Source organism: Vigna umbellata, chromosome 1, assembly GCF_029865625.1.
Source record: "Vigna umbellata cultivar VRB3 chromosome 1, Vumbellata_1.0, whole genome shotgun sequence".
Classification (NCBI taxonomy): domain Eukaryota; kingdom Viridiplantae; phylum Streptophyta; class Magnoliopsida; order Fabales; family Fabaceae; genus Vigna; species Vigna umbellata.
The window spans coordinates 39,914,582-39,926,991 of NC_142165.1; the positions used below are offsets into that span (position 1 = coordinate 39,914,582).

The window sequence follows — 12,410 nt, forward strand, 5'->3', positions numbered from 1 at the left end:
CTAGCTGATTTGAGATATTTGCAATGATAAATTTAAGGGAGCATGAGAGAATGTAATTTTTCTTGGAAGTTTTGATTGAAAAATATTTAACAGTGACAGAATTATTATTTTATTTAAATTATTTTCATCAATATATAATTTTTTTAAACACAGTTACTCTCATTTAATTTATATTAATTTTAAACACTCATGTCTCAATTTATTATTATTTCACATCAAATTATTATTTAATTTTATTTAAACTAATTTCCAAGATTTTATTTCATCTTAATTTTTAAAATTCATATTTTAATTTAATATATTTTTATCAATATTTTTTTCAGTTTAAATAATTATCCACGTTGTAATATAATTTACAATATTTACAACTTAAATTAAATTACTTTTATATATCAAAATAAAATAATAATTTTATATTTTTATCAATTAAAATATTTTTTCAATTCATCACATTTATCCCATCACTAGCTTATTTTCTTAAACTTTTTTTTCATTTCTTTTCAAATTTTACTATCTTTTTTTTTTAATTCAGACAATTTAACTTTTACTTTCCTATTCCTTAAAATCCTATCAAATCTAATAGTCTAAATCCAACAGTCAAATAAATTTAACTGACTAATATATATATATATATATATATATATATATATATATATATATATATATATAATCTTTACAAGTTTTTAAAGAAACATATATGTCGGTGGACCTAAATAATATTTCAAAAATACAAAATTATTAACTTCTATAAACTTTTTTATTTGTTGAGATAACATATGTTAAACTGAAGTATACTAAACTAAATGTTACCAACATAAGAGCTACCAATTTAAATGAAACTTGTTTTTGGGGCTAGTTACTTGTGTGTCTTGTTTCCTTAAAATGTTGCACTTTAAAGTCGTGAATCTATGTTATACCTCTAAAATAGGCTAGTTTAGCAAATAGATTTTGTAGCATTTAAAAAAAATAGGTTTTTCAATATACCTGTGAACATCACAAATGTTTTTCTTTTTAATCACAAATGTATGTATTTTTTGTAATTAATAAGAAGCATCACTAATTTTTTTTTTGACATTTTTTCTTGTTATTTTTTAAACAACTTAATTTTACTTAATTTAATTCAATCATAATTATTGTATATATTATAAGAATTGGTATTACCTTATAATTGTTACAATAACATAAATCTTTTAAATTAACAGTAGTATAGAACTCATGCTACTGCACTAGTTATATAAAATTTTAGCAGCAATTTTATTTTTTATTAAGTGTAGTATTGAAAAATTCCCCGGTTACATAATTTTAACCCTAAAATTCAAAAATTAAATCAAGAAAAATATTTGAATAGTTAATTAATGAATCTACCTTATAATTATTTATTTATTTTTCGATTTTGCATTGTTCGGGAAACGAAAGTGTTTGCCCGCCACTCTCAATTTACGAAAGCCTCCCCAAAACCCTACATCGCATTTGCTCTCAGTCCTCCGTTCTCTTCACCTCACTCCGTAAACATTTTCTCTACCTTTTCTTTTCCGCCAAATTTTCAATTTTCATTTTCCATAGCCACAACCAAAAGAGGGTTTCAATTTCATTCCCGAATCCAGGCTAAGCTTCTATCCCTATGATGTCGTGGGAAGACGAGATTGTGATGCGCGATGTCACGAATGCGGGGCTTGTTGTCAGCGATCGCATTGGTCGGGAAGTTTCCTCTCAGCTCGACCTCGAAGAAGCTCTAGAAGCTTCCAGATACACCAGCCACCCTTATTCCACTCACCCCCGAGAGGTAGCTTCTCCAAATTCTAGGGCTCGTAATTTTTTTCTCGTTGTTTTGTTTAACCATGTGCACTTTTTGATTGCTGTTTCATTTATCCATTTTTCGCGCTAAAATTCATCCATTCGGCTTAGGGATCCCTAGTCCCGAATGAATGTACGGGAGGGAGAGAACTAAATTCAACATTTGTTAATGTACACTTGTGAAGCAAAGCTTCACTTCGTTTTGAACTGTTTTGTTTTCGGTTCATGTGAAAAGTCTTAAACATTTGAAAATGGTTAAACATGAGGCACTTACATTATTCAGTGCCCAATGCCTCCTAGTAAGGACACCGGTAAATTGGAAAAAAGAAGAAAGACAAGTTGCAACAGCTTCCCCTAAGGGTTCGCTAACTTTATATTCATACCTCTCCCTTTCTTTACTCCTTATATTAACCCCTCTAGTTGTTGAAAAACATTACACTAATACCTTTGATACACTATACCAATCTTCCCTGTTGAAAAACGGCATACCGTGTACCCTTGTAAGCGGCTTCGTAGTAAATGTTAAAAAAGTAGGGGAATCATGTGCAGCCTCACGGAACCTTGGGGAGAATTAGTGTAATTTTCTGAAAAATAAATAAATAGGTAATTGATTTTAAAATCACATTGCTATTTGATATTTGGAGATATTATAGAGGAGAGGAATCTTAAAATGACAATATGGATCTGGGTGTCCTCACGGTTTTAAATTTGGAGCATTAGTTGTGATTGTGATTTTGTTGCGTTTATTGGTATTGCTGAAGACAAATGCGGCTGATGCTGCCATAACTGTAGTTGTCTTGTAGGTGACCCTTAAAAACCATGAGGTTGTGGTCAAAATCATGATCATGGGCTGTTTTTAAGACTGTGGGTATGTTTGTTAGCATATTTAATTAGCTGGAGGTTCATTTAGTATTTCCATCTAATTGCATTATCTAATGTCATTTCAGTGGCCCCCTTCCGTTGAGGTAGTGAATACCTGGGAGTTGCCCCCTGTGCTCATTGAAAGATACAATGCAGCTGGTGGGGAAGGAACTGCTTTTTGTGGAATATTTCCAGAAATAAGGAGGGCGTGGGCGTCTGTGGACAACTCATTGTTTCTTTGGCGTTTTGACAAGTGGTAAGTTCCTTGACCACAATAAAGAAAATTATAGTTTACATAAGAGATTGGACATTTCCTTAACTCATTTTGGAATGAAAGCTGTCTTTTCAGATTTTCTTGGTATGGAGTTGCCTCCTACCTTTTTTATTTGGCAGACATTGAAGCAATGGAAGGAATTCATATTTATTAGTGATCTATTCCCTCGAACCACATTAAAAAAGTATACTGATTTCCATTTTTATTTATTTCATCTTTTCAATGCTTTACATGTATGGCATGAGCCCTCGCAGTCTATTGCATGGAGTAATAGTAGAAATGCTGGTCCTTTTCAATAGTTGACTGGGACAACAACATTGACAAAGCTGTTTGAAAAGATTTGAGGGTGGTAAATGTTTAAAGAGAAACTTTTATGTGTTTATTTTCTTGAAGTTTCTCTTTATGCTAGGTTTTTTGAAGTACCACAACTGTTCTATAGTTATTTTGAATGCCAAACGGTTAATGTAAAAGAAATTGGTAAGCGATGATCTCAGGGGTACTAAATGTTGGTGCAGTTGTTACTGCATTCCTAAGAAAATATTTAGAGCCCTTTACCGGAAGTCATTTACATGTGGTGCAGTACTTCTAACATAACATTGTTACTTTCATAGGGATGGCCAATGTCCTGAATTTAGTGGGGAGGAGCAAGCCATTTGTGCGGTTGGTCTTGCAAAATCAAAGCCTGGTGTTTTTGTTGAAGCTATCCAGTATGTTTTAGTTTTGGCAACACCTGTTGAGGTAGTATAATAATTTTATATTTTATTGATTTTCCCTAGACGTGTGTACTCAAATATTATATTTAAGAACCAGTTCTTTATGTTTTTTGCTAAATTGCCTTTTTTGCCTGAACAATGTATACTGTGGTTTTTTTTCTGATCAAATACCGTTCCTTAAACTTTTCCGGTAGCATTCATGAAGATCATAAGTAGTTTGGTTAGCCTTCTCAATTATTTACCTCTTCTTTTATATTCCAGTCCTGGTTGCTAAGCAGTTGGAGGATTTGTATGGCTCAATCAATAGGGTCTTTTTGTATTATTATTTTATTCATGTTAAAGTTGTTTGGTGGTTAAGTGCTTTTCTTCTTCTTGTTTGGTCAATAGAATTTTCATGTAGCCTTTATCAACTTAGATGTGCCTTAGTTTGAGCAAAAATGTAACTTCCTAAACCCTGAACTTTAGGAAATTTTGATTATAAAGTTCTTCGGTTTGAGTGTCATGAGAATCTTGACTTGGGTCCAGTTTGTCAATAGCAAAACTGGTCATTTAATAAGTCGAAACTTGCATTGTGTGCTTGTTGCTTTACAATGTGCATGATAAAGTTGTTAATTTACTATCTATCACTATTTCTCAAAGAGTGGGTATGTATCCTGGAATCCTCTGTTACAATCACAATGTAATTGGAACAAATCATGAAAAATTAAGTCAAATGCAGTTTTTTCATTGTGTTATTTTTTTTATGACAGTTCATTTTAGAAGATGTCCGTATAAATCTGTGTGGTGGTTTTGTTAGTTAGAAATTCAATTTTTGGTGCCAAGTTTTTTAATACCCTACCAGTTTTTTAGGACCTGCTATAATATTATTCAATAACACGGTTTTGTATGATAAGTTCCCTATGAATGATTTGCAGTATGTTCTTTCCAGAACTCCTTGTGGGAGAAGTATTGTTTCTTACCCCACTCTTTTTATTAGTTAATTTTAGTTGGAGTTTGTTGCTCTGGAGGAGCAGATGGTTCAGATCCGTTTGCGGAAGTTACATTGCAGCCTTTGCCAGAGCATACAATATCATCTGACGGGGTTACAATGACTTGTGTAGCATGTACTGACAAAGGTCGTATTTTTCTTGCTGGTCGGGATGGCCACATATATGAGGTTCTTTACTCAACTGGCTCTGGATGGCAAAAGCGCTGCCGAAAAATCTGCATGACTGCTGGTTTTGGAAGTGTCATTTCAAGGTACTTTTTTACTCAATTGATGCTTAATTGCAAAATGATTTTTACGATCATGGAATTGTGTGTGCCATTTTCTAAGTGTTATATAAAGTTACCTGATTTTTTTATAGCTAATAATTTCTTGTTAATTCCTTAGCAATTTAATATTAACTGTTATTTGCAGATGGGTTATACCAAATGTATTTAATTTTGGAGCTGTTGATGCTATTGTTGAAATGGTTTTTGACAATGAGAGACAAATATTATATGCACGGACTGAAGAGATGAAGATTCAAGTTTATGTTATAGGACCAAATGGTGATGGGCCGTTAAAGAAAGTAGCTGAAGAAAAGAATCTTGTCAATCAGAGGGATGCACATTATGGAGCTAGACAATCAACTGGATCAAGAGTCTCAAGTCGATCTCCAAAGCCATCTATCATATGCATCTCACCTTTATCTACTCTTGAATCAAAGTGGCTGCATCTGGTTGCTCTTTTATCAGATGGTAGAAGGATGTACCTATCTACCTCTCCTTCTAGTGGAAGCTTGACTGGATTTAACACCAATCATCACAAGCCTAGCTGTTTAAAGGTTGTCACTACAAGGCCTGCTCCACCTTGGGGTGTTAGTGGAGGTTTAACCTTTGGGGCAATGGCTCTTGCTGGTAGACCCCAGAATGAGGATCTCTCCCTAAAAATTGAGGCATCTTATTATTCTGCTGGAACTCTTATCCTCTCTGATGCGTCATCTTCAACCATGCCATCACTTCTTGTTTTGAGCAGGGATTCAAGCACACAGTCATTACCATCAGGTAATTTAGGAACAAGTACCAGGAGTTCCCGGGCATTACGAGAGTCTGTATCTTCTTTACCAGTTGAAGGACGAATGCTTTCAGTGGCAGATGTTTTACCTTCACCGGATACTGCAGCTACTGTGCAGTCTCTGTATTCAGAAATTGAGTTTGGTGGTTATGAGAGCTCTATTGAATCATGTGAAAAGTTGTCTGGCAAACTCTGGGCTAGGGGAGATCTCTCAACCCAACACATACTGCCAAGAAGAAGGATTGTTGTCTTCAGCACCATGGGCATGATGGAAATTGTTTTTAACAGGCCACTGGACATTCTAAGGCGGCTATTGGAATCGAACACTCCAAGGTCAGTTTTAGAAGATTTCTTCAATCGATTTGGTGCAGGTGAGGCTGCTGCAATGTGTTTAATGCTTGCTGCAAGAGTAGTGCATTCTGAAAACCTTATAAGCAATGTTATTGCTGAGAAGGCAGCTGAAGCTTTTGAGGATCCAAGGGTTGTTGGCATGCCACAACTTGAAGGTAGTAATGCATTATCAAACACAAGAAGTGCTGCTGGGGGATTCAGCATGGGCCAAGTTGTTCAGGAAGCTGAGCCTGTTTTTTCAGCCGCACATGAGGGGCTCTGTTTGTGTTCATCTAGATTACTTTTTCCACTATGGGAGCTTCCTGTAATGGTTGTAAAAGGCAATTTAGGTCCTTCAGGCACCCTATCTGAAAATGGCGTAGTTGTGTGCAGACTCTCTGTTGGGGCTATGCAAGTCCTTGAACAGAAACTCCGTTCTTTGGAGAAATTCTTAAGATCAAGAAGGAACCAGAGGAGGGGACTTTATGGCTGTGTAGCAGGATTGGGAGATCTGAGTGGTTCCATTCTGTATGGTAATGGTTCGACATTGGGTGCTGATGATCGCAATATGGTCAGAAATTTATTTGGTGCATATTCCAGAAATATGGAGTCCAATGGTAGCAGAACAAATAATAAAAGGCAAAGGTTGCCTTATAGTCCTGCTGAATTAGCTGCCATGGAGGTGGGCCTACTTTTTTAATTGTTTCCATATGTGGTATGTTTTATTAGTTAGTTTAGTTTCTTCTCACTTGGGTTTGTTATCCTACTACAGGTGAGAGCAATGGAGTGCATTAGGCAGTTGCTCCTTAGATCTGGCGAAGCCCTATTTTTGCTTCAACTTCTGTCACAGCATCATGTGACTCGATTAATTCAGGGATTTGACTCTGGCCTTCAACAAACATTAGTTCAATTGACATTTCATCAACTAGTCTGTTCTGAGGAGGGTGACCATATTGCTACTAGACTTATATCTGCTCTTATGGAGGTAAAACCCTGATTAAGAAGCCATGAAGGAAATTTCATCTACAAGAAGTTTACTCATTAATGGAGTTTTCATTCTTGTTTTTTTAAATGAAGTTTTGTATATTCTATAATAATGTTTCCTAAACAACATAGTCTACTCCAGTATTATACTGGTCCTGATGGCAGGGGGACTGTAGATGACATTAGTAGGAGATTGCGAGATGGCTGCCCAAGTTACTATAAGGAGTCTGATTACAAATTCTTCTTAGCTGTGGAAGCACTGGAGAGAGCTGCTACGACTATAGATGCCGAAGACAAGGAGAATCTTGCGAGGGAAGCATTTAATTCCTTGAGTAAAGTTCCAGAATCTGTTGACCTACGAACTGTTTGCAAGCGTTTTGAGGATTTAAGGTAGATCCTTTTTTTACCGTGCTCTCCATTTTCTTGGCCTATGGTTTTTTAAGCCTTTAATTTGAGAGTTAGATTCTCTTGCGTCTGCAGATTTTATGAAGCTGTAGTGCGCTTACCTCTTCAAAAGGCACAGGCTCTTGACCCTGCAGGTGATGCTTATAATGATGAAATTGATGCAACTGTCAGAGAACAAGCACTTGCTCACCGTGAGCAGTGTTATGAGATAATTATCAGTGCCTTGCGATCTCTGAAAGGTGACACCTTGCAGAAGGAATTTGGCTCTCCCATGAATTCAACTGTTTCACAATCTGCCCTTGATCCATCCTCAAGGAAGAAATATATATGTCAAATTGTTCAACTGGGTGTCCAATCTCCAGACAGAATTTTCCATGAGTATCTTTACCAGGCTATGATTGATCTAGGTCTTGAAAATGAATTGCTAGAGTATGGGGGTCCTGACCTGTTGCCATTTTTGCAAAATGCTGGTCGTAAACCTATACACGAGGTTGTCTATTAGCTCTTTCTCCCCAATAACTAATTGATGATTGCTGTTTATTTAGTCAAAATGTTCTAATATCGTGTATTAGAATCTTGGCTGTATATGTTTTGCCTGCAGAAGCTACAGCCACACAATACTCTTCACATGATTTCTTTGAAAATTTAGTCTTTTGTTTTTCTGGATCTTGCTAGGTTCGTGCTGTCACTGCAACAACTTCTCCAATGGGGCAATCAGGAGCACCAATGTCAACTAATCAAGTCAAGTACTATGAACTTTTGGCACGATATTATGTCTTGAAACGCCAACATATGCTTGCAGCTCATGCACTGCTTAGACTAGCTGAAAGGCGTTCAATTGATGGAGTTCCTACTCTTGAACAGAGGTTAAAAGAGTTCTTTCTTTTCTTGTCATTACTATCTTTTCTAACATTTCCTTTGAAACTTCTGAGTAGTTTGCCACTTAATTGCTGCAAACCTGGTTGAAATAGACAACCGTACTTAGTGAATCCTTATAGCGGAGCGGATCTCATATTGTGACATGTGAATAGTCACTGAAATTTTGTAGCCACTTATATGCTAGGTGGATTTATTTTTCTCCTCTTGCATTAATAGCATTAGTGAAAGCTAAAGCTGACACTTGATCTAACCTTTGTATATAGAACATGGAAATTGATTCCTGATTCACCATTTGTTCTCAAGTGACTGTTGTTTCTTATGTGCTTATGATGACTCATTCACAACCATGACTATGACGGTACTAGCAAGACTAAGCACTTGTGTCAAATTGATATCCTTTTCCACTTAATACCTCTACATCATTCTCTAGAATATACTAGGATTACTAAATTAGTTTTTATATGCTTGCACAAATATCTTATAGTTTTTAATTTGTATAATTCAGGTGTCAATACCTAAGTAATGCAGTTCTACAGGCAAAAAATGCAACTAGTAGTGATGGGTTACTAGGTTCTGGTCGAAGTTCCATTGACAGTGGGTTTCTAGATTTGCTTGAAGGGAAGCTTGCAGTTCTCCGGTTCCAGATAAAAATCAAAGAAGAACTGGAGTCTATGGCTTCTAGGTCTGATGTTTTACCTAGCACGTCAGATTCTGCTGAAAATGGTGTAATCCCTGAGGGTAGTTCTACTGCTGATGCCAATTTTGTAAATGCAACAAGAGAGAAAGCAGAAGAGCTAGCTTCAGACGTTAAGAGTATTACCCAGTTGTATAATGAATATGCCGTTCCCTTTGGGCTCTGGGAGGTACTTCTATTCTCTTTTTGGCTATTTATATATTTCTTTTTGTTTTATTTTGGTTTAGATTGTTGCAACTATAATTTTTTTTCTGTTTTTCGTGTTCTCATTATTTTTAGTTTTGAACTAGAACAATATCTTTAAGAGCTTGATATGAAAACTACTAGGTATAATTACAAGTCTTTTGAGCTTTAGTATCTAGATATCGATGGCAACCGAAATTCCAGTGGTGTAGGAAAGGATTCATTGTTAGGTCCTTGCCCAAGGAAGAAACGGCCCATCTCTGTTCATCTCCTTCCTTTTCTTCTGATTATTTTTTTAGCATAACAAAACTGTGAAAATATACTTATGATTTCTGTTCTTTCCAATGATACAGAATTATATACAGGGAAGTTCTGACCTTTTCTTTTCTTTTCTGCTGCATATTCTTTCTCTATTTTCAAACCAAAAGGGCGTTACTGATTTTGTTGTATCTTTTTTTTATGAGAAGATTTAGTTGCATCTGCTACTGTACCGCTGGGCGATTTAGCCGTTGCTGTTTTGTTGTATTTTTGCTGAAAAGATTGTCGGAAGAATGTGAAATTTCTTTATCAAAGCACCTGTTAACAGTTCTTCATTTCCCGCTTTTCCTTTAGATATGCCTGGAGATGCTCTACTTTGCCAATTATTCTGGTGATACTGACAGCAGCATTGTCAGAGAGACGTGGGCTAGACTTATTGATCAAGCTATATCAAGAGGGGGCATTGCTGAAGCTTGCTCGGTACTAAAGAGGGTTGGGCCCCGCCTTTATCCTGGTGATGGAGCTGTTTTACCACTTGACATTATTTGTCTTCACCTAGAGAAGGCTGGACTGGTACATCTTCCTATTTACTATGTGATTTTTACTGTAAATGCTAGTTGTGTATTATATTTTCTACTTCTGTATTCTCCCATGAACACCTTTCAGTTCTGTCAGGCAGGATTTGGTTGAACTATCAGTCTTTTATCTTAAATACGAATTCATGTCTTCCTGTAGGAGAGGTTGAATTCAGGGGTCGAAGCCGTTGGAGATGAAGATGTTGCAAGAGCCCTTGTTTCTGCTTGTAAGGGTGCAGCTGAACCCGTATTGAACGCATATGACCAATTGTTGTCGAATGGAGCTATTTTGCCATCCCCTAGTGTTAGATTACGTATGTTGAGATCGGTTCTAGTGGTGCTTCGAGAGTGGGCAATGTCTGCATATTCACAAAGGATGGGTAGCAGTGCTGCTGGGCATTCCTCCCTAATACTAGGTGGAGGATTCTCATCGGAACGTGCCATCGCTAGCCAAGGAATTCGGGACAAGATCACGAGTGCAGCAAACAGGTTCACTTCTTTACACTTTCATCCATTCTTATTATAGATCTAGTATTTTTGTGGTCATGGTTTTCCACAATAGCTTTTTTTGTTATTATATTTCTCTAATCTTCATTGTATATGTGTTGTTTATGGCCAGTTGAAGTTGTGATGTGATTAACTTTTCCACATGATACAGGTATATGACTGAAGTGCGGAGGTTAGCCCTTCCACAGAACCAAACAGAACACGTTTACCGAGGTTTCAAAGAACTTGAAGAATCGTTTATAAGCCAACATTCATTTGATAGATTTTGATGTTTGTTGCAATATATAGTGTTGTATCATTGTTCTTGTCATATAATTATTTTCAAATAAGAAGATTTTAATTTTTCATATTGGATGTGTTCATGTGATTCTTTTTAATACAACCTCGTGTATCAATTAGAGCGTAACATGAGTTGCATTTAATCTTTAAACGTTTCATGACGTCTACAAACGCCGGACTCCATATTATTCACAAAGGTTTATATTGTCATAATTCTAACAGCGTCTGAAACGATCATAATCGTCAAGTACGTGAATTTAAACCAGAACAAGCTACCTTAACTTATAAATTTAATATTCATTCTGGAGAGTGAGATTTTTACTTTCGTGAATAGGTTTTCGATTTCCATACTTTCCTTACTGGATCATTTCACACTATTTAATTGAATAAGATTATCTTTTAAGGTTTTCTTAAATCGTGCTATTTTAGTAACGTTGTTATCTTAAACTCGAAATTTAAGTTAAATACTATGTACGTCAAATTACAACTATTGCTATTTTGACTTAAAAGTTTACTATATTAATTATTACGAGAACGTTATTGTTTTCAAATTCAAATTGAATCTAAGTTTATTTAAACATTTACGAAATCTTACTTTTTGAATATTTTATTATTATTGTTGTTGTAAATTTTGCTGTTTAATTTTATTCCTATTTAAGTCTTTAAAATAATGAGGTTTTGAGTTTGAGAATTGTGTTTAGTTATACACTGGTAAGCGTTGTGGTATGTCATTTCAAAGCTTGAACATAGAACACGATTATATATGAATAGTTTTTAAAACTTATTCAAGCTCTTTGATCCTCATACCACTAAATATAAGAAGAATTATTAATTTGCTCAACAATATATTTAGGTGGATACAAGTTTAAGAGGTTTGTATACCTGCTTATATTTGCTATTACTAATGGATTAATTGGTAATTACATTAAACCATAATTAACAATTCAATGATCTTATGCTATATTTCCAATATAATAGTAATGATGACAAATTTATGGGAAGATGATTATTATATAATTATATCTAAAAATAATGGCCATTTTGAAAATCTATATAATTATACACTATTGCAAGGATGATAATATTAAAAATTTAGTAAAAAAGTTGAATTCAACTTTTCTTAAAAAATAACTTTTAATCAAGTTATCACAAAAATACTTTTCCAAAGACGCCAGAAGTTAACTTTTTCAAATAAAAATTTACTAAAAAACAAAAGGGGTTTTTATACAATTTTCTCATTTTTATTTATTCTTGAAATTTTAACCATTACTTTTGTTAAATCATTTAATAAGATTAAAAATATTTTTTTAATAAATATTCGGGAAAATACTTTTCGCCAACAAACTAAAAAATAGTCTTTTTTAATTATGTTTCTGCGTATGATTTTTTTTTCTTTTACAAAGCGTTACTTATTTCTAAACTAAAACACAGTACAAATAAAATTAAATGAAGGGTTTTATTATGTAAAATCAAATACTATAAATTATTCTATTTTATTTTAGAAAAATCTTTAAATATTAAAATATAAAAAACTTAAAGAATTTGGTCTTTGTAAATAAAGTTAAGGATATGAAGACAGAAATAACATAAACAAGCCATTGGAAAATATGGATGGATATACGTGAAGGTCACGACA

The 12,410-nt window shown here is 34.6% G+C and overlaps 1 protein-coding gene across 2 annotated transcripts; it reads left to right on the forward strand.

Moving 5' to 3' along the window:
- Positions 1–1,410: 1,410 nt before the first annotated feature.
- Positions 1,411–10,842, forward strand: NUP155 (nucleoporin 155). 2 transcript variants are annotated; one of them, XM_088103017.1, is made up of 13 exons: positions 1,411–1,783; positions 2,742–2,911; positions 3,541–3,667; positions 4,619–4,881; positions 5,042–6,692; positions 6,783–6,995; positions 7,137–7,384; positions 7,475–7,889; positions 8,075–8,265; positions 8,784–9,141; positions 9,768–9,986; positions 10,149–10,477; positions 10,647–10,842. In XM_088103017.1, the coding sequence occupies exons 1-13, from the start codon at positions 1,622–1,624 to the stop codon at positions 10,762–10,764; spliced, it is 4,464 nt and encodes a 1,487-aa protein (XP_087959143.1). In that variant the 5' UTR covers positions 1,411–1,621; the 3' UTR covers positions 10,765–10,842. The 2 variants fall into 2 exon arrangements, with proteins under 2 accessions (XP_087959143.1, XP_087959144.1); XM_088103018.1 differs by lacking the exons at positions 1,411–1,783; positions 2,742–2,911 and adding an exon at positions 3,005–3,113.
- Positions 10,843–12,410: the final 1,568 nt, after the last annotated feature.